This window comes from Spermophilus citellus (genome assembly GCF_964194105.1).
Source record: "Spermophilus citellus genome assembly, chromosome: 4".
NCBI lineage: Eukaryota > Metazoa > Chordata > Mammalia > Rodentia > Sciuridae > Spermophilus > Spermophilus citellus.
The window spans coordinates 124871916-124893923 of NC_138185.1; the positions used below are offsets into that span (position 1 = coordinate 124871916).

Genomic DNA, 22008 nt, shown 5'->3' on the forward strand with positions numbered 1-22008 from the left:
TTACTATTGGACAGCATAGGCATGGACAATTTCTGACTTTGTGGAAAGTTCTTTTGGATAGTGCTCCTCTGGGACAGTGCTGCTCAATATTTTTTCACAACATAGCACACACAGGAAATTATACAATTTGTACAGTTCCCTGAGATGAATAACAAGGCTTGATCAAGGTAGGAGAATACTGGCTCAGGGACTCTGGCTGCCCGAGACCATTCTCAGTTGCCCCAAGGTGTGAGGGTTCCATGATATCTCCATGGTAACTCATTTACTGTGCACCACTAAGTCTACACTTAACCTTAGAATGTGTATCTAGAAGTGGTGTTGCTGGTCCATAGTACATACACACATTGTTTCCAAAGTAGTTTTAATTGTCCATTCCTGCACCAGCAGTAAATGCAAGGTCCTCTTTTCCTGTGGCCTTGGGAGTACTTGGTAGTGGGAGACTCTATATTTTTGCCAATGTGATGGATGTGAATTAATTAATATGCCATTACTTTAATTTGCATTTCCCTTTTTTTGGTGAGGTTGGACATTATTTCACTAATGTTATTTCTTTCTGAGAATTTCCTGTTCAGATTCTTTGTCTATTTTTGCATCACCTATTTATCATTTTAATTAACTTGAATTATTTATATTTTTTGGATACTAGCTCACTTGTTAGTTATATTAACACAGCCATTTATTTTGGTCAGTAACTCACCTTCTAACTTTGTTTATGATATATGCCATGGCATCAAAGTTTATTATTATTATCAAGATTATTGAGCTGGGTGCATGTCTATAGTCCCCGCTACTGGAGGCTGAGGTAGAAAAAGATTCCTAGAACCCAGGAGTTTGAGGCCAACTTCAGCAACATAGCAAGACCTGGTCTCAACAAAGCAAACACACAACACAAACAAGATTATCAAGCTTTTCCTCTGTGTTTGAGCTATAAATATTTCCTTATGTAATAAAGATATTCTCTTACATTTTCTTCTAAAGGTTTTCCAGTTCTACTTTCACATAGAGGAATTTAATTTCTTATATTAAGAATTAATTTTTAAATTTTTAAAAGTCAAAAAAGTTCCCATTCTATAATGTTTGTAAAATGCATATTCTATAAATATATTTTCTTAAAAATAAATAATCTTTGGAAGTGTCTAAAACCTCTAGTTTTTTAAAAAAATTTTTTTAGTTGTTGATAAACCCTTATTATTATTTTTTATTTATATGTGGTGCTGAGAATCAAACCCATGCTTCACACATGCCAGGAAAGTGCATTACCGCCGAGACTCAGCCCCAGCCCCTAAAACCTCTAGTTTTACATTTCTATTAGGAATACAGTGTGGATTATTTTATTTTTCACTTTACACTGGGGTGGTTAAATGTTTGTCATCTTGTATATTTGTACTCAACGTTTTTTCTCTAATTTGAATTACCAAGGCCAAAGGTCACTGACTCTCCCCTTCTGTTATCTGGGTTGTCTCTGTCTTCCAGCATACCCTACTTTGAAACTAGTGCTGCCAATGGGACAAACATAAGTCAGGCGATTGAGATGCTCCTGGACCTGATAATGAAGCGAATGGAACGGTGCGTGGACAAGTCCTGGATTCCTGAAGGAGTGGTGCGATCCAATGGCCACACCACTACAGATCCATTAAATGAAGAAAAGAAGGGGACATGTGGTTGTTGAAAACTCAAGTGTGCGGCACCATATTTCAGATGGCCCGTGTATGTGACCTTCCCTATGGCTGACACAAGGCACAGTGAGATTAATAGGCCTGTGTACAAACTGCTTCTCCCCATCTCCCTTAGACCTACTAACTAAGCATCCAGTCTTTAATTTGTTGCATCTTTGTAAACATTTAAGATTCAGCCTAAGAGTTAGGAAAAATATTTCACAGAGCCAAAAGTGCCTTTTACAGCCTTAGCCCATGAGAGTAAATCATTCAAGAATTCAAGAATTGGTAACCACAGAAGAGTGTATTACAAGGAAAATACCACCTGCCTTAATGCAAATAGACCTAGAGTCTCACATTAAGATCTTAGGTATAGTTATGAAATAATCACAGTTTTGAATCCAAATTTACAAACTCCTACCATAGGTGACCTTCTAAAATCGCCATTTTAACCACTTGAATGTTAAATAAGAATATAAATACACATCAGATTAGTGTCTTTGAGCATTAATTCAAGGTAAGCATTCCCTTTAACATGAATAGAGGGCAAATCATGGCAGAATCTATAGATCCTGGATAAACTGGATTGATGATAAACTGATCGTGACTGTAGACTCATCATGATTTTTTGTTGGTTGGAAAAGGGTTGGGGTTCGAGGCAGAGGTGGCTTAATTAGTATGAGCAAGTAAAGCTACATTCCCATTGCTCTAAGGACCAATAGAAGGATCAGGAACTAGATCTCACAGCTTCAGTTCATTTATAGTTGGCCTGTATCCTGGGCACATCTGAACATGGCTGGTGTTTATTCTGTATATGTGATAAGTAAATATTTAGCTTGTTTTTCTTCATATTTATAATGTTGGTCTGGCATCCTCTGACTGCAGTTTCAATTAGCTTATAGACTACTAATCTTCTGTCTTCACCATTAGGCTCTGTAAGGTTGATATTTGCAACTTGTTTTATTTTTTCATTGGTGCAATTGAAGAAATTTGTTTTTAATTGTGTAGAATGTCTGTTTGCTATTTGGCAGAAGATAGATGGATTTGTATTCTAGTTCAATCTAAAAGAAACTGAAGTGTTCTATAGCTTGTATTTTTCACTGGGATCATGGGTGTTTACTGTACTTGCTCGGTCTTGCCAAGATCATATATTCTGCTGTATTGCCAAAGTGTCTTCATACCAAATTAAAGGTGGTTTTAAAATATACTTCATGGAAATAGCTTATAAGTTCAAAGGTATTTCATTTTGAGGAAAATTCTTATTTATTAAAGTGGTTTAAATATTGTAGATTAAAATTTCTAGAGAGCTTAGTTGTTGTTTAGAAGAAATATCACTTATTATAATTTAAATAAAAATAAATGTATTTTGTGGCAGCAAATATTTGGCAGAACTGTAACTAGAAAAATTCAAGTAGGAAGAAAAAATTACTTTCCAATAAGTTTCATCTGGCTTTTTATTGAGCACTTACCATGTTTTTTGTTTTTGGCTCCTGTCTTTTTACCACTCCTGTAACAAACCTAACCATGATACTAAGATTTTACATATTTCTATTCTTGAAATGAAGGCTTCTTTTAAATAGCAAATAAGTCATTCAAGCCTCCGCATTTGAACAGTATTCTAATAAGGAAAATATCCAGATGTTTCAAGGGCAGGGGGATAATCATACAGCAGTGCCTTCTAAAGCTGCCATAAGACTTCAGTGGAGTGTGCCTTAATTAAGCAGTTATATATCAGGGCACATTTTATGTGGTCTATTTGTATAATTAAAAGTAAGACAAGGTTTCAGTTTTCAAGAATCAGATGTATAAGTAGCTACAAATTCTATTGGCCTTAAACACAGCACACAGTCAAATGTATGCATAACAGTGCACATTCAAGAACCACCTTTATTAATTAAATAACCAGTATTCTCTTTGAAAATCATTTGTTTAAATTTGATATCAAAGTACCATATTTTTGTGTGTCAATGTATTTTTCTATTTACAATCCCGTGTAAAAGTAAAGCATATCTTCGGTGAACCTTATGCTAACTAAGCGATAATAAAAGAGTGATCTAATCTGTTAAGTTTGTGTGTGACCATAACTTCATTTCTCATCACAATATTTCCAATCACCAAAAGGTTGTCATGCTAAGGGACAGATTCCATTAGATGCCCATTATGGTCCGGTAAAATAACATTCTGGAAAAAAATAATTCAAAATATTATAATCTCATATTTATTGAGCACCTATATTGTAAAAAGTGTTGTACTAGGCAACTCAGATAAACAAAACAAGGATGGTTAAGGCTTGAATTAAGATGGAACTGAGAGACAATGGAAGAGACAATGGGAAGGGTATATTTACTAACTGGATGAGGAGGAAATGTGTAGAGAGGCGGCCAATATGACCTTATTTCCTATCACTGTTCTTATCACTCACATTTTTCTGGTAGATCAGCTTCCTTGGGTCAGTGAGTATGTTCCTGCCTCAGAGCGCTTGCAATTTTTGTTCCTGCTGTCTCGAATGCTAGTATTCCATGTTATCTCTGTGGCTTCCTTTTCTACCCTTTTAGACTGTTCATATGTCGCCTGGTCCAGAAGGACTTTACAGACAACTTTATGTAAAATAGCAGTCACTCCCTTTCATAGCCCCAACCAAACTGTCATTCTCTGACTCATTATCCTGTTTGCTTTTCTTAATTTCACTCACAGCTACTCAATATATTTATCTTTCTCCCCATTCACTAAGATATAAGCTCCACAAGGACAGAGACGGGTAGTTTGTCAAAATTGTGTTGCCATCACCTAGAAATGGGCCTGGTATATAACTGGTACTCAAATGTTTGTCAATTGAGCAAAGAACTTAAGAGGTAGGAGGATCAAGTGAAAGAGTTTTTAAAACAGGAGTCACTATTGATGTTAAAAGATACTGGAGTAAAATTTGAAAACAAAAACGGCATAAAAATGTTTAGAAAGGCTCATATCTAATAGGTTTGTATTGATTCATTATAAGAAATTAGGAAATTTGAGAAGTACATTCTTATCCTGTGACATATCAAGATGGCTAACAATCTAAGAAATGTTCGATAAGGAATATTTCGTTTTGCATTTTTATAAATGCGATAGTTGTATTTTCCAGGTCTTTTTTGACAGTGGGTGACTATATAACTAGAACATGTTTCCATTATAAATTACTTAGATAATGCTGGATAAAATTTAAAGAACCTATCTTAAATGTATAATTTCTCAAGAAGGTAAGTGATGCCCCAAGACTATCTTTTTCTCCTCAAAAAAGACAACAGAGGCAACTTAAAACAACTTGATGCTGAACGTGGTTTGCTTTGGGTTTGTTTTTGCCAGTATCAGTAGTTGAGATGCTTGGTCTTAACAGCTATGTACTGTTTGAATCTGTTAGAAGTAGGGTGCTGGAACTGAGAATTCTCTTTCCCAAATACACAGCCAGGATTTGGTCTATGTCCTTAGTTTCCTGTGATAGCTTATAACCATAAGTCTGCTCTTTACAAGGTTTGAGATTCAAGTTTATATGATCTAATTTTTTTTAGGAAAAATAAACTAAAAATTAACATTGAAAAACTTGACTCTCTGTAGAATGAATAGTTAGTAAAAGCAATCAAAATTTGTTCAGAAGAAACATTTCTACATAGACTTTGTTAAAATCCTGAAGAAAACACCCAACTATGGTTGAGCTACAATTTCAAATTGCAATCCGTTCCTTCCTAACGCTTACTCCAATCACAAATAAGGCCAAGAGGAATTGGCATTTAAGAACTTCAAATAATGTATTCAAAAGGAGACCACAAAGTACAAATGTTTTTAAATAATTACAAACACTAAAGAAATGAAAAATCTGGGTGAAGAAGACGACAATATTAAAGATGTTGGACTGAGTCAAGTCCTATTAAAAAAAAAATTCCAGAATGAAAACTATAGAAGATAGCTGAGTTTTCCATTAATGGTAAAAGACACATGCCCTCAGACTCGGGAATCATATGTGCCAAAACAGGATGAACGAAAAGAAACAATATTGCCAAGATTTCATAACCATTAGTTAGATGTGGAATACATTTTTCTCCCCTTCCTTTTGGGTTTAATTATACTAGTTCTGAAAGAAAATAAAAACTTGTGTGGCTGGTTACTCGCCCATTCAAACTAATGTGAATCACTGAGTATGATCATAGTCTGAAGGGAAGAGTTTCAGAGGAAGCCATAGGGTATGGGACTAAGAACATATGAAAGATACGGCCAACGACCCCAGAGATAAAAGGAGGCTGTTCGTGGGGGTAGGAAGGGTGGGGCAGTTCTTGTTGAGGTAGCAAAATAAAACGGAGTTGGAAAGAAACGGTGTAAAGAGGTCAGGAACACTGGGGAGGCTCTTCTTTAATTGTCCATGAGGATAGGAGAAGGAGATTCAAGAAAAGCAAAATAATTTTCCATCTCTTGGTTTACTATTAAGTGTGACTCATGCCAATGAGGGGTAACAGGCATCAGCGAGATGTTGAAAAGGCTGAACCGCATGTTCATCAGTGTTATAAAGAAGGAGTACAGAGACGCAAACATACACGTTTGTTACACCTGCCAAGTCTGGGGCAGAAATCAGGGCGGACAGTGAAATACGAGTTCTTAGAGACAGCCCAATGTGTGGAGAGAACTTTGGGCAAAACACAATAAAGAAAAGACATAAGACACGCGTAAACGCCAAGAAAAATTAGGCGTTGTGACAGAGATTGAAGGACGGCACAGAGCCACGTCTGGCTTTCCCAGTCTGATCGAGGGTGCAGTTCTGCGCCTGCGCCAAACGACGCGCTTTTGCTTGCGTGGCCGAGAGGAGGCGCAGTCGTGTTCGGATTGCGCCCAGACACTAGCCTTTTCCGGGTCGGAGGCGTGGACGAGAACCACTTCCTGTGACGCTGCGCGTCACTTCCTCCTCAGCTCGCCGTTGGGTCTGTGGGGACCCACGCGGCCTCAACATGCGTATCGAGAAGTGTTATTTCTGTTCGGGGCCCATCTACCCCGGCCACGGCATGATGTTCGTCCGCAATGATTGCAAGGTGAGGCGGCCGAGGCAAGCGTCTGCCCAGCCGCGCTCCCTCTGGCCCAGAACGCGTCCCCTCGGCTCCGGGTTTTGGGGAGCCTGCGGGGTGTGGTCTGGGTTCTCCGCGCTGCTCTGGCGAGAGAGCCGGCCGCCTACTCGGCTTCTCTGTCCTCAGTCCAGCTTGGAGAATTGCTCCTTGCTGTTGTCGCGAGCGGAGCTTTCCACCAAGGCCATCTTGGGCGGGTTAGGTGCGCTGGGATTGAGGAGCGATGCTAACCAGCATCAACGGGGATCCCGGGGCGTCTGTTGGGGCTGTTTGGTCGTTATTGGGTCAGGGCCAATTCCTGAAGCCAGTAAACTGTTGAACTCATGTCTCATCAAACATATGCGAAGAACCGTGTCCCTAGGGACAAACAAGAGATGGGACTGTCCGTAGTGCGTAGAGACTGATGGAAATGTTGTATATGCTAAATAGGAAAGTTAGGTAGAGTTACTGGAGGTGAGTTGTGGAGGGTTATGTATAGACAAGGTTGGAATTGGAAGTGACATGTATACCGGATTTTGAATACTGCATAAGAAACGAGAGGAGTCGGGCAGGGTAGCGTATGACTGTAATCCCAGCAACCTGGGAGGCACAGGTAGTGTATAGAGGGCAGCCTCGGCAACTTCGCAAGGCCCTGCCTCAAAATTTTTAAAAAAGGACTGGGCAGTTACCCTTGTGGAGAAAGGAGAGGGCATTCTAGATTGAAGGAAAGTTAAAAGTTTGAGCAAAGATAAGGAACAGAGCTATTATATTTCTGAGGAAGTGGTTGGATTGTAAATGATAGAGGCTTGGGACTACAGATACGGAAATAAGCCTGTGAACATAAACATAGACATGCCTAGTTGTGAATGACTTTGTGAATGATAAATGAATTTTCCCTCTTGTATCAGAATGAACCTTATTCCTCCAGTTCCTAGAATTGAACTTGTCTTACATTTGTGTCTGAATTACTAGACACCTGTTAAATATACAGATTCCTGGTTTTCATAACCTCTATGGAGTTGGAAACTTTGTCGGAGAAGGGAAGAGGATGTGAAAGGCGATTTTGACATAAAATTGTAGATCCTACTATATGACTTTATACCTCTGTTATAGACCAGAGGTGTTAACCTTATTAAATTAAGAGCAAGGGATCCTGCTGGAGGATAGGGACCAAACCTCTGTGGGAACTTAAAGCATGTAGAAGATTTTGAATACTTCCTGGTAGGAACACAGAAATTTATATAAAAAAAAAAAAGATTGCAAGATTGGGGTCTCATTCCCAGTGGGCATTGTGGTTTGTAGATTATCTGGTCATCAGGATCTCATGATTTTTATCCACTAGTGCGTCTCAGCTGGATATTGGAATTGTAACAACTTCATGAGAACTGTTGAGCTGGGTTTTGATTTGGTAGACACAGTGGAAGTTCAGGGTGATGAGGAAGTCTATGTTGCTATCAAAGACAGTGTTGAATTGGCCAGGAGTTAGTTTGGTCCGGAGGAAGACCAGTAGACCCAGAAGAGAGTTGATTATGGGAATGATTGGAGGTAGAGGCCCTGAAGCACTGACAAAGAAGAAATTTCTCATCGTTTTTATGTTGATGATTCCTGAATCTGTATCTCCTCAGCTCTATATCTGAGTTTTCCATTGGGTGGGGAAGTTCTGCATGTATCTCAGTGGATCTACTGAAAAAGAAATTCTTACTGCCTCAAATCTTTTTGCTTTTTGAATTAATACCACCCTCTCTTCTAAAGGTAGTTTTGTTAGAAACAGAGAGTCATTGAATTTTTCATCTTTTGTGTTTACTTTTTCCAAGTCCTCTCCATTTTGCCTCTGCAAGAATAATGATGTCTTAACCTTCTTTCTGTCCTTCCAATTTGAACTTGGTATGTGTTACCTGTATAGCCTCCTAACTAGTCTTTCAGCTTTTATGGTCTTTGCTCATGAGACTCTTTTTTAAAAAAGAATTTTTTAATTTGTAGGTGACACAATACGGTTATTTTATTTATATGTGGTGCCGAGGATCAAACCCAGTGCCTCATGTGTGCTAGGCACGCGATCTACCAATGAGCTTCAACGCCAGACCTCATGAAGTCTTTGATAGTTACTTCTCCTCTCACTCTTCTTAGGAGGCTTCACAGGGCAAAGTTAGTGCTATTGCTCTATATTTTCCCATACTTACATACACTGTTAATGAGGGCTTAATAAATGTTGGTTGGATTAGTGGAAAAAGAAAGGTTGGAACAGTGTTAGGCCAGGGTAGTTTATGAATCATTTATTGGTATGTTGAAGACTGAAGATGGTAAGGGACTAGATGAAAAGGAAATGTGAGCCTGTGAAGCTTTGGCTTATACATAGTCCATCCATGGCCTACCCAGCATAGATTTAACCACTTCCTAATATGTGTTTTTTTATTACTTTATACGTTATTTATATAGTTTTAAAATCTCATTGTTTATTTCTTGGTCTGATCTCAAATCTTTTTGTTTGCAAAGTAAGACTCACATTGTTAGATTAAACTTTTAAGATAGGGCACTATGTTTTAATTATTCTGATATCCCTACCAGCTAGTAGAACCTCAGGCTTGCAGGTGGTCCTTATTTGCTAATTGAATCCTATCCTATCTCCAGTGACTCCAATCTCTTCAAATACTTCATTCTGCTATTCAGATAATACCTATTAGGTGTGGAGTCAAGTAGACTTCCTATAGGCTCTTTTTGGAGTTGAGAAGACCCAGAACAAGTTCAAACCCATCATTATCTAGATTTGAGAAATGAGGATTCGCTTAGGGCTTATCTATTAGGTATTAAATGTTGGAAACTTTTATTTAAAAGGTGATATTATTTGAGCTGAAAGTACTAAAATACAGTTTACTGATAACAGTTTCCTGGTGGGTTACTCTAGGAGCTTGTAGTAGTTCTCATGTTTTTTAGTTGATTTGAAATTAACCAAATGTTGTCATTCGGATTTTTTAACAGGGCTCTCTAGGTTTGTGTATAGATTGGTTTAAATTGGTATTGAAGGGAAAGTTTCTTACTGTGTGTAGTGACCTGCTTGAAGTTCCCTATAGAACAGTGTATATAAAGTGAGCAATATTAAGATTTGTGATATACACACAAGCTTACTTAAATTACTTATACTGTTCTTTTAACATATTTAATTGTGTCATATCTTCTACGTAAGAGACTTCAAGTTAATCAGGATCCATAAGCTCAAAGAATGACTTTTAATATTTCCTCTACTAACATACAAAAATTGAATTGTATTCTATAATACTGCAAAGTAACAAAATAATGCAATTTAGACTTATAAAAACGGGGACACATTGAAGCATCATTAATTTATAACAACTATTAATTAAAGGATCAGATCTTTGGGAATGAAGGTGGAAAATCAAAGTAATAAACTCTTATTATTAGATCTGTCAATACATTCTTTAGAATTAGACAATCTATTGTTGGTTTGAAATTTGGTGGTTTTATCCAGATGAAAAGATTTCAATCAAAGGAGATTTCAGAATGATTGTTTGAAACTTTTGCCCCCATTGGAATAAATAGAACCTTAATTTTGAGAATTATCCTGAATTGAGAAGGGACTTAAAATAGCTTTTCTTAAATCTGTTTCCTTTATTCAAGATCATTGTAAGGTATTATTTTTTATTATTTGATAACAGTGATTAGTAGCTTTTATTTATATTTTCAGGCCCCTTATCCTTTAGTTGGGGTAATGTTTAACAGTTACAAACGAGTTCTGTTTTCATTTGTTCTCATATGTCTCTCACATTTCTAAGTGGTTTAAGTAGAAAGAATTATGAGTGGAACCCGTTGTCATTTCTCAGACTTTATAATTTTTTTTGTTTTACAGGGGTAACATCTTATGATAGGACAATTTTTAATGTTGACCTTTTAAAATATTTTTTAACTTACTTTTCTTGTAGGTATTCAGATTCTGTAAATCCAAATGTCATAAGAACTTTAAAAAGAAGCGTAATCCTCGCAAGGTCAGGTGGACTAAAGCATTCCGGAAAGCAGCTGGCAAAGAGCTTACAGTGGTGAGTATAGTTAGCTGTTAATATGATTTTTACATTTTCCAAAATTTAGTTTGGGGGGAGGGTTTATGTATCTAATTAACCATAACAGGGGTTCTTATAACATGATTGTGAGTATTTCATTATATTTGGTTATAATCTTATTCTCCCATTATCCTAAAAATCATCATTCTGTAGACTTTTGAAAATGAAAAAAATCACCAGTTTTATAGAAGTTGTTTCTTATCCTCACAAGACTATTTTTTAGCTCTCAAAAACAAAGGAAAACTATTTAAGTGGATTGAGGTACAATTGGAAATTGTTGTTCAATGATTTTTTGGGGGGGTTATTTTATTTGTTCTTTTTAGATATACATGACAGTAGAGTGTATTTTGACATATTATACATACATGTAGTATAACTTATTCTAATTACGATCCCATTCTTGTGGTTGAACATGATGTGGAGTTATACTGGTCATGTGTTCATACATCAGCATAGGAAATTTATGTCTTGATTGATTCTACTGTCTTTCCTATTCTCATCTCTCTCCCTTCCCTTCATTCCCTTTTGTCCAATATAATAAACTTATGTTCTTCCCTTCCCCTCCCTCTTATTGTGTTTTAGCATCTGCATATCAGAACATTGGCCTTTGTTTTTTTGGGGGATTGACTTATTTCACTTAGTGTGATTGTCTCCATTTCCATTCATTTACCAGCAAATGCCTTAATTTCTTTCTTCTTTATGATTGAGTAATATTCCATTATGTGTATGTTCCACATTTTCTTAATCTATCCATCTGTTGAAGGGCACCTATGTTGGTTCCATAGCTTAGCTATTGTGAACTGAATTGCTGTAAACATTGATGTGACTGTGTCACTGTAGTATACTGATGTTAAGTCCTTTGGGTATATACTGGTGAGTGGGATAACTGGGTCAAATGATGGTTCCATTCCAAGTTTTCTGAGGAATCTCCATGCTGTTTTTCACAGTGTTATACTAGTTTGTAGTCCCATAAGCAGTGTATGAGTGTACCTTTTTTCCAACATCCTCACCAACATTTATTGTGACTTGTATTCTTCATAATTGCCATTCTGACTACAGTGAGGTGGAGTCTTAGTGTAGTTTTAATTTGCATTTCTCTAATTGCTAGAGATGTTGAACATTTTTTCATGTATTTGTTGACCATTCATATTTCTCCTTCTGTAAAGTGTCTGTTCAGTTCCTTGCCCATTAATTGATTGGGTTATTTGTTTTTTGGTGTTAAATTTTTTGAGTTCTTTATATATCCTGGAAATTGAGGCTGTATAGGTGGCAAAGATTTCTCCTGTTCTGTAGGCTCTCCATGTTAATTGTTTCCTTTGCTGTGAATAAGCTTTTTAGTTTGATACCATCTCATTTATTGTTTCTTGATTTTACTTGTTGCACTTTAGGAGTCTTGTTGAGGAAGCTTGTTCCTAAACCGACACAATGGAGAGTTGGGCGTATGTTTTCTTCTAGTAGGCACATGGCCTCTAATGCCTAGGTCCTTGATCTACTTTGAGTTGAATTTTGTGCATGGTGAGAGATAGGGCCTTAATTTCATTTTGCTATATTTGGATTTCCAATTTTCCCAGCACCATATGTTAAAGAAGCTATCTTTTCCCTAAGGTACTTTTATGGCGCCTTTGTCTAGTATAAGATAACTGTATTTATGTGGGTTTAGTTTTCATGTCCATTTTGGTGCCAATACTATGCTGTTTTTTGTTATTATAGCTCTGCATTATAATTTAAGATCTGGTATTGTGATGCCTCCTGGTTCACTTTTCTTGATGAGGATTGCTTTGGCTATTCTGGGCCTATTTTTTTTCCAAATGAATTTCATGATTACTTTTTCTGTGAAGAATGTCATTGGAATTTTAGTAGGAATTGCATTAAATCGTATAGCGCTTTTGGTAGTATGGACATTTTGACAATATTAATTCTGCCTATCCAAGAACATGGGAGATCATTTTATCTTACAAAGGTCTTCTTCAATTTCTTTCTTCAGTGTTCTGCAGTTTTCATTGTCAAGGTCTTTTGCGTCTTTTATTAGATGGATTCCCAAGTATTTTATTTTTTATTGAAGCTATTGTGAATGGGATGGTTTTCCTAATTTCTCTTTCAGTTGATTCATCACTGGTGTATAGGAACACAATTGGTTTATGCTATTCAAGGATTTGAGAGGAAACTAGGAGATTAAAGGATTCTTGAATGGCAGTTCAAGATGAGATTTGTAATAACACTCATTTGTCAGTTTCTGATTGTTAGTAGTTTTGGTATTAAGAGGAATAGTGGGAAGTCTAGAATTGAGATTTCATTGGATGTATCACACTGATCACGTTGATTTTATTGAGTTGATAAAAGGATCTCTTAATGCTTGTTCCCTGTAAAGGGAGACAGTGAAGGCTATAGTATGGGCTAGCTTTGAGGGAAAAAGAATTTTAAACTGTCCCTTCTTCTATGGCCTCTTCTTCCTTCAGAACCCATAACCTTTTCCCCTCTGCACTATTTAAGTGTGGTATCTACAAACATTTGGCATGAATCCCTTTTCTGGCTTCCCAGAAACAAGTGTTTTTCAGTGAACATGAAATAGTATTAGATAGGATGCAAGTGCAATCATAATTATTGTCACAAAAATAATGTTCAGTATGAATAAGCAGCAGCAAAGCACCTCAGATGCAAGTGATACTCGCTGAGTTGCTTAGTACCTTGCTTTTGCTAAGGCTGGCTTTGAACTTATGATCAGGAATCCTGCTTCAGCCTCCTGAGCCACTGGGATTACAGACATGCACCATCGTGCCTGGCTATTTGACTCTTTTGATCTATGAATAATGGCAGCTTCATATGATTCAATATAATACCAAAATTTATGTATACCTTTATACCATCATTGTTCAGTGCCCCTCTTTAGATGGGGGTAATATTCTCCACTCCTCTCTTTGAGACTCATCTGTATATATAGAGAGAGGTGAACATCTTATAAATGGAGGTATAAAAAGAAGAAAAAGATTGAAAACCCATATTCTCTGGGATCACACTGGTGGGGGAAGGTAAATCTTAATATGTGTCCCCTCAAAACTTTTGTAAAAAGAAGAATGTTTTAAGAAATGCTTCCTTTTTACTTCTTTTACCAGCACTGTGTTTCTTTTTGCAGGATAACTCATTTGAATTTGAAAAACGTAGAAATGAACCTGTCAAATACCAGCGAGAACTATGGAATAAAACTAGTAAGTCACAGGGGAATGCAAAGAATATTCAGGAGACTGGTTTAGGGTGTTACTATAACTTTAAATGTCAGTTTGTTCTTTAAATATTAGGTCTATAATTTTTATTGCTTTGCTTTTAAATGTTTTCATTCTCTTTTTCATGGTTGTACTTATATATTTAATTATGAGCTATTTGAATTCCTTTACAGAGTTGGCTGAGGTTCCATTATAAAAATAATATAAAATTAAATTTGAAGGGCCCACACAGAGATGTCAAAAACATACAAAACTCTGAAAAAACTAGAGAAGGAAAAATAATCTTCAGTTGAGTGTGGCACAGTTAGAATATACATAAAACTCCAAGGCACTTTACCACTTTAGATCATTTAGTTTAGGACTATAAACTGTATTTTGAAGACATTATAAAGTTTAATACTTAAAAAAAAAAATAGACTGGGGATGTAGCTTAGTGGTAGATTGCTTTCCTAGCATACTTAAGGCCTGGCTTTCATCTTCAAACTGGAAAAAGAAAAAAAGTACAGAATTTAAGGTGATCATTACAAATTTTTCTAAGATAACTTGTAAGTATTTGACTTAGGTAAAAATGAAACTATAGATTTTACTGAAATTTAAAATAATACCTAGTTTTCCCCACTCTCCACCCTCAAGAAGTAAGCAGAGACTTTTAATGAAAAAAGTCCTATGTGTGGTAAAACTTAGTCTCTTGAGAGAGCTTGTAGATTCCACTGTTCATGCATGATCAAGGTCACACATAGTCTTTGCCCTCTTTATTGAGTACTCATTAGATAGTAATTGGTTCAGGTATTATAACAGAGTCTCATTCCTAGCCCCACTTATTAAATTCTGTAAGAAGCAGTGTTTCATTGATTTTTTTTTTTTTTTTTTTCTGTACAGATTCTGTTATCCTTTTGCACTGGGATTCTAAAAATAGACTTTTGAAAAAGAGCTGCTGGGTAGACAGTATGAAAGTCTAAAAATTGTTTCTTATACAGTAAAAATTGTCAGTAGTGTTCTAGAAAAATATATTATACTCTTCTAAGGAATTTGTTCATTCCTAGTTACTCCCCATTTTTCATATATATATATGACTAGTCAGAATTGAGATGTGTTATACATGTAAAATTCATATTGGATTGTGAAGACTTAGTATGAAAACAGAGATCAAATATTTGGTTAACAATTTTTTATGTTGCTGTACATGTTGAAAATGACAGTTTTTTTTGGATATGTTGAGCTAAACAAGATTTATCCTTTTATTTCCACCTGTGTCCTTTTACTTTTTTTTTTTAATACAGCTACTGGACAATTTAAAATTACATATGTATTTTGTCTTATTGGATAGTACTGATATACATTCTGGATTATAATTAAACTCATTTTCTTGATAGCCATGATTCCCGTAGACATTTTTCAAAACAGTTGGATTATGGTGGTTGAGAATGTAGCAATACTGATTGGTTTATTTTACCAGTATTTGTCATGACCACACCATATCCCAGGCACTTGAAGAAAAAATTTTCATGACTAGAAATGTGCTGTCTTTTGTCTATGGAGATTACAAACTAAGAATGGGAAAAGTTATCAATAATCCAAGCTCTCTGTGTGATAAAATTTGAAAAGCACTGGACTGGTTTAAATATAAGAAAAGTTTAAAAGCAAAGGCTTTGCAAAAAAATTAGAGAAGGTTGACAGTGATGTCAACTAAAAGTATATTCCTTTTTTAGCTTTTTCAGTAAGGATTGTTTTTGCAGTGGATTTTTTTTCACTTAAATTAATCTGTAAATCAATAATAAATGTTCATTAAAGCACTTGTTGATTATAATCATATTGCTTGAATATACACGTGTTTTCTGATTTTATGAATTTTTTTGTAGTTGATGCAATGAAGAGAGTTGAAGAGATCAAACAGAAACGCCAAGCTAAATTTATAATGAACAGGTATGAATATTTGTATAGAGTAATTCCAGAAAAAATGATCACTAGTAGATATCTAGAAGCATTATTATCTTTCGAGACTTTTTATTTTGACATTAATTTAGATTTGCAAAAAACTTTGACGAATAGTATAAAGAACTGTCATATATTCTGATAGCATTTTCTCATATTTACTTAATCTTTGATACTATATGGTAAGTTGAAGATGTAATGCCCTTTTTTCCTGAGTATTCTTTAATAAGAATATTCTCTTCCATAAACACAGTGTAATTATCAAAATCAGGGAGTAAACATTAATGCAAAACTATTATTATATCATCTGTAGACCCTGTTTTAATTTCACTAGTTGTTCTCATAGTGTCCTTCATAGTAACAGAAAAATCCTGGATCATGCATTGCATTTAGTTGTCATATCTCTTTCATCTCCTTTAATCTGGATAGTTTTTTATCTTTTGTTTGTTTTAATATTACATTGATACTTTTGAAGAGTATAAATTGTTATATTATGGAACATTCCCTCCACCTTAAAAAAATGTTTTTATTAGTGCATTTTAGTTACACATAGTACTAGGGTTCATTTTGACATAATCATATATGCATGGAATATAATTTGTTCCATTTTAGTCCCCAGTGCTTCATCTTTTCCTCTCTTTCTCCCTCCCTGTCCCTATTTCCCCTTTTTTCTACTCTACTGGTCTTCTATTTATTCACTGTTTTTTCTTTATTTTATGCTCTATAGATACAAATAGAGGTGGAATTCATTGTGGTATATTCATACACACATACAACATAATTTTGTCAGTTGCATTCCACATTTTTTCCTTTTTCCCATCCCTCTTCTTTCCGCCTCAATCCCTTTTCTCTACTCCACTGATCTCCCTTCTGTTTTCTTGGGGAAACCCCTCCCCCTTTTCCCACTTACTTTGCTCTAGCTTCTGTAAGAGAAATCATTCGATCTTTAACTTTCTGAGTCTGGCTTATTTTACTCAGCATGATGTTATTCAGTTTCATTTATTTACCAGTAAATGCCATAATTTTAATTCTTCATTATGGCTGAATAAAATTCCATTGTGTGTATATACTGTATTTTTTTTATCCATTATCTGTGGGCACCTGGGGTGGTCCCCTAACTTGACTGTTGTGAATTGTCATTGATGTGACTGTATTAGTATAGTATGCTGATTTTAGTTCTTCGGGGAAATACCAAGAAATGGGATAGCTGGGTCACATGGTGATTCTTCCTAGTCTTTGAGGAATCTCTGAACTGCTTTCCAAAGTGATTATACTAATTTGCAGTTTTACAACACTGTATGACCATACCTCATCAGCATTTATTTTTTTGTATTCTTGATAGTTGCTGTACTGATTGGAGTGAGATGAAATCTCAATGTAGTTTTGTTTTGCCATTCCTCTGATTGCCAGTAATAGTGAACATTTTTTCATGTATTTTTTGACCATTTGTATTTTTTCTTTTGAGAAATGTCTGTTTAGCTCTTTTGCCCATTTATTGATTGGGTTATTTGGGTTTTTTTTGGTTTGCTGTTTTATGGCTAACAAGAAGTTCTAAGCTTCTAATTAGCTTCTAAGAGCTAATTCTCTGCGTTAACCCAATATTAGCTCTTTCTCTGGAGCAAGAACATTTGCTTTTAATCTAATCACTGTGGAAGTCTGTCAAAGCATTGAAGTTTTTAAGTTTTGTGGCTTAAAAAAATGCTAAAACCTATCAGAAAGGGGGCCTGAATATTTGAGAACTAGTTTGTTAGCACTTCTGTTGAACATCACTAGTGTTTGTGCTCTTTTAATTACTGAATGATTAAAGAAAATTACAACACAGCTTGTTATTTATTTGAGGAGAAAGATCTAGAGATTTTAACAGATTGTTTTATATAGTAGAGTTGCCATATGTACTTAATAGAAATTGGTGTCCAAAACTTGATAATTTTTTAATCATATCTTTCATTCAGTCAGTAAATGTATATTGAGCACCCATTTTGTGTCAGACCAGGCACCAGGAGGAATATAGTGAATGAATAAGTGGGTAGTGTTGGATTCCTGTTTAAGCAGGCAGAAACTAGACAATAATATTTTTGAGTTTGATTTGTTGGGGGTAGAAAATGTACATCTTGAGCCAGTTGCGGTAGCATATGCCTATAATCCTAGCAGCTTGGGAGGCGGAGGCAGGAGGATTGCAAGTTCAAAGCTAGCCTCTGCAATAGGTCCGGGGGGCGCTAAACAATTCAATGAGACCCTGTCTTTAAATAAAATACAAAATAGAGCTGGGGATGTGGCTTAGTGGCCAAGTTTCCCTGAGTTCACTTCCCGGTACCAAAAAGAGATGTACATCTCTAAGGGTTTAATGACTTTACCTTTAAATTTGGGAATAGATGCAAGGTAGATGGCAAAGTTCATTGCTTGCCACTTCAGAATAATTTGAAAGACCCTGATAGACTATTCATATGCTCCCTCTGGGTGATGGGAGTAGGGGAAGAAGAAAAGGGAGAGAACAGAAAGGTAATCATCTAGTTTGCATTTCTTATCAGTACGGCTTACTTAATGAAATTTAGTAGCAATACTATTAATTATTGTTTCTTAAAGGTAACTGAAGTTTGGCTTTGATATGTTTTATCCTAGATTGAAGAAAAATAAAGAGCTACAGAAAGTTCAGGACATTAAAGAAGTCAAGCAAAACATCCATCTTATCCGAGCCCCTCTTGCAGGTCAGTACTATATTGCATGGGAGTTCTCTGTTTTTTGTATAGAGATGAAGTGTATATTTTTGTGGTCTATGTAATTGAGTACTTTCTTAGGGTATTTTTAAACACTTAAATATTATTTATTGTACATTTATGATATGATTTTATTTATAAAAATATAATTTATTAAGCCAGAGGCTGAGATTGGAGGGTCCACTTGATAAGTTTGAGACCAGCCTGGACAACATAGTGAGACCCTACTTAAAAAAAAAAAAAAAAAAAAAAATTCAGGTTTTCTGTTTTGGCCAATCTGTTGCATATGGTGTTTCTTTTTCCTCTTCATAATATCCTGTCTTGCATACAATATTTTTCCCATGTTAAAGTGATCTGAGTAGTAATTTCATAGAAGATTTTTTGCCTCACACCTGTTTTGATTATTAGTGGTTCTCAAACTTTGGTGCATATTGGAATGACTTGGAGGAACTTTTATAAATGTAAAGTCCCAGGCTGTTAGTAGATCTCCATGTGATGCTGATACTAAAAGCTGAGGGCTGCTTTTTTGTTTTAAAACCTTGTCTTTGTTATTTATTGTATTTTACTGGTAGTCACTGTTTTGGGCAGTTATTTGTGTGCATAGTATTGAGGTGCATACTCAGCTGGCACCAAGTATAATTTTTTTTTTCTAAAAATTTACTTATGTAGGTTATGTAAAGAGAGAAATTTTGCCTAAGTCTTATTAATAAAGGGCAAATTCTGAAACTGCATGTAGATTTGTGTAAAAGTCCTACTTAGAATATATTTGTACTAAATTCTGTTTAAACAAAGTAGATAAAATTTGTTTTCAATGTTCCCCCAGAACAACAGAAATGAGCCACAGTAACTTTATTTTTAGAAAGGGGTTTTACTGAGGGTGAAATGCAAAATGTCTGTAGATGCTTATTACTTTATGCATTTATAAGATCTAAGATCTGTAAAAGTTCAGCTTATTACTGTTAAATTTCTTAGAATTGGTTAATATTGTAAAGCACATAGGATTCCTTTATAAAGTGTAAAGGATCACATTGAATTAATTATGTTTTTTATTATTTATTTAAAGGCAAAGGAAAGCAGCTGGAAGAAAAAATGGTACAGCAGTTACAACAGGATGTGGACATGGAGGATGTTTCTTAAAAATCTTACTCTATAATCATTTCTATGTGTACATTTGAAAATCTCCTTTGGAGACTAGAATTTAATTCTAAATAATTAATTTTTATATAAGGTCACTGAAGTGAAAGGTGATTATAAATACTGTTCTCCTACATTGCTATCTGCAAAGCATCAGATTATGGATGTTAGATTGCACCTCATTGTAATGTCTTCATTGATAGACATGCTTATGTAAATCATGAAAATTCTGTTTATAAATGCACAAGTGGATTGTGGACAGAATGGTCATGCCTTTTGGATAATGGCACTAGGCAGCATACTAAAATTCATGGCCAGTGAGAGGTAAAATCAAATTTTCTTTGCAGTAAAATGTTCCCTTTATTATGTTATAGAAGGGAGGGTACAACAAGGAACTAACAATTTGTATGGCAATTTCAAAATCATTTATTTTTATTTTAGTATTTTCTGTTTTGATTTATTAGCCTAAAGGAGCATAATGGCCAAATACCATGAAGCCTGTGCTAAGCTGTTTTGACCTGGTTTACCTGTTCTTGGCAGGTAGTTGTGTTTGTGAGGAGAGCTGACTAATCTTTACTTGAAATGGCACTATATTATTTCTGCTTTAGAGAATACTCAGTTCTAATTTGTGATTCCTGTTAGAGCAAGCTCCCTCCCTCCTCCCCCTGATGTAGAAGCAAAGAAATCCTAGTGTCTTAAAATTTGTTGTGGAGTTTTCTTTCTTTTTAAAAACAGGTTCTTAATTGTTATGGAATATAGAATTTATGGGTATAACATCTGCCCATTATTTGTACATAAAATAAAAACATTTTTAGTGTGTGCCTATATATTATTTAAAGATACTAAAAAAAGTATGAGGTATTTTTACTTGGAAGAAAATAACTTTCTTTACACATACTACTGTATTAGGAAATGTAGTTAATTAAAGAGAAATATATGCTTAGTATTTTGTATTTCTGTACTTTTATATTATTATGACTAAGTGTGTTAAGGATATTGAATAATAGGTTATCTTTTTTCAGGGAAGAAATTAGAATATATTACAGATACTTAGGGTAACAAAGTGATGGCTAATTTATAATTTTAGTGTCAGGTAGTAAAAAATTAATCAGTCTCTGGACCAACTGTTAGAAGACCTGAATTCCAGTGTGGTTTTGCCTTTGTGTTCTTATTTATAATAAAAATATGGCATATTTGTAAACAACAATATTGATGTGAAAATTATAGGTGAGGAAAGGTATTTCTTGAGATGTTTTCCTATATACAGTATTTGTTTTAATATGAGCATGTTTAAAATTACATACTGTTAGGAAGCAACTTTTCTATCTTCCTATGTAGGGAGGAAGCTGCTATTGCTTTGAGACAATCAGTTTTGGAAATTGGTTGAATTGAAGAACTGATGTACTTAGGTTTAGCATCCTGTCAGTTCTCTGCATCATCAGGATTTCACAGTATTTTGAGAACCCAGATCTCATTCTAAACTATATGGATTTACATGCCATAGTTCTATCTCTCTTTTCCTCTGAGTTTGGTTGGATCACTGAGAAGAGTTGGCTAACCCTTTAAAAACATGGCTTATGCTTGCATGGTATGATACTTTTAGGCTGCTGCTATTTCAGCTTATCTGGCTGAGACCTCTGCTGAGCAGTTAGCATAACACAAAAGTATCAAATTTTCTCGACACTTCCTACACAGAACTTTTATATTCTTTATTTGTTTAAGGAAATATAGGTTTGGAATCATGGGAAGGGATATCCTTCCTACATTCCTTCTGATACTTAGAAAGAAAACTTCCATGTTAAAACAGTTTCTTGGAAATAGAAATCTTGGCTGGTAGCACACTTGCCTAGCATGTATGAGGCACTGGGTTCAATTCTTAGCACCGCATATAAATAAATAAAGGTCTATCAACAATTAAAAAAATATTAAAAAAAATAGAAATCTTAAGGTGTTTATCCAGTAGATAGGAATTCGAGAAGGGCCTGTCCACTTCACAATATCCCACAAAGTAGATATCGTGATTTTCATTTTGTTGGTGAAAAAATTTGAGGTGTTTACCACACAGCTAAAAAGATGGAGGAGATAGGGACTTATTTTCATATAAGTCTGTTTACAGAGTTGCTCTGCTATACGTGGAAAGGACTTATTCAGTCTCACATGATTGCTAACAGAAGACTCTGCAAGTTATTTGAGTAACATTTAACTTGATTTTGACTTAGTTTCTT

General features: G+C 35.2%; 2 protein-coding genes across 4 annotated transcripts in view; both read left to right on the forward strand.

The window, feature by feature from the left end:
- The window catches only part of RAB27A (RAB27A, member RAS oncogene family), an 85362-nt gene extending 81654 nt beyond the window's left edge, over window positions 1–3708 (forward strand). For all 3 annotated transcript variants that reach the window (XM_081291932.1, XM_081291931.1, XM_081291933.1), the window contains exon 6: window positions 1474–3708. In XM_081291932.1, coding sequence (XP_081148058.1) covers window positions 1474–1669 — 196 coding nt within the window. In that variant the 3' untranslated portion in view covers window positions 1670–3708. The remainder of the gene's footprint in view (window positions 1–1473) is intronic.
- Window positions 3709–6551: 2843 nt separating this feature from the next.
- On the forward strand, window positions 6552–20727 carry RSL24D1 (ribosomal L24 domain containing 1). Its single transcript, XM_081293613.1, has 6 exons — window positions 6552–6706; window positions 10651–10764; window positions 13916–13988; window positions 15863–15926; window positions 18555–18640; window positions 19713–20727. The coding sequence occupies exons 1-6, from the start codon at window positions 6626–6628 to the stop codon at window positions 19784–19786; spliced, it is 492 nt and encodes a 163-aa protein (XP_081149739.1). The 5' UTR covers window positions 6552–6625; the 3' UTR covers window positions 19787–20727.
- Window positions 20728–22008: the final 1281 nt, after the last annotated feature.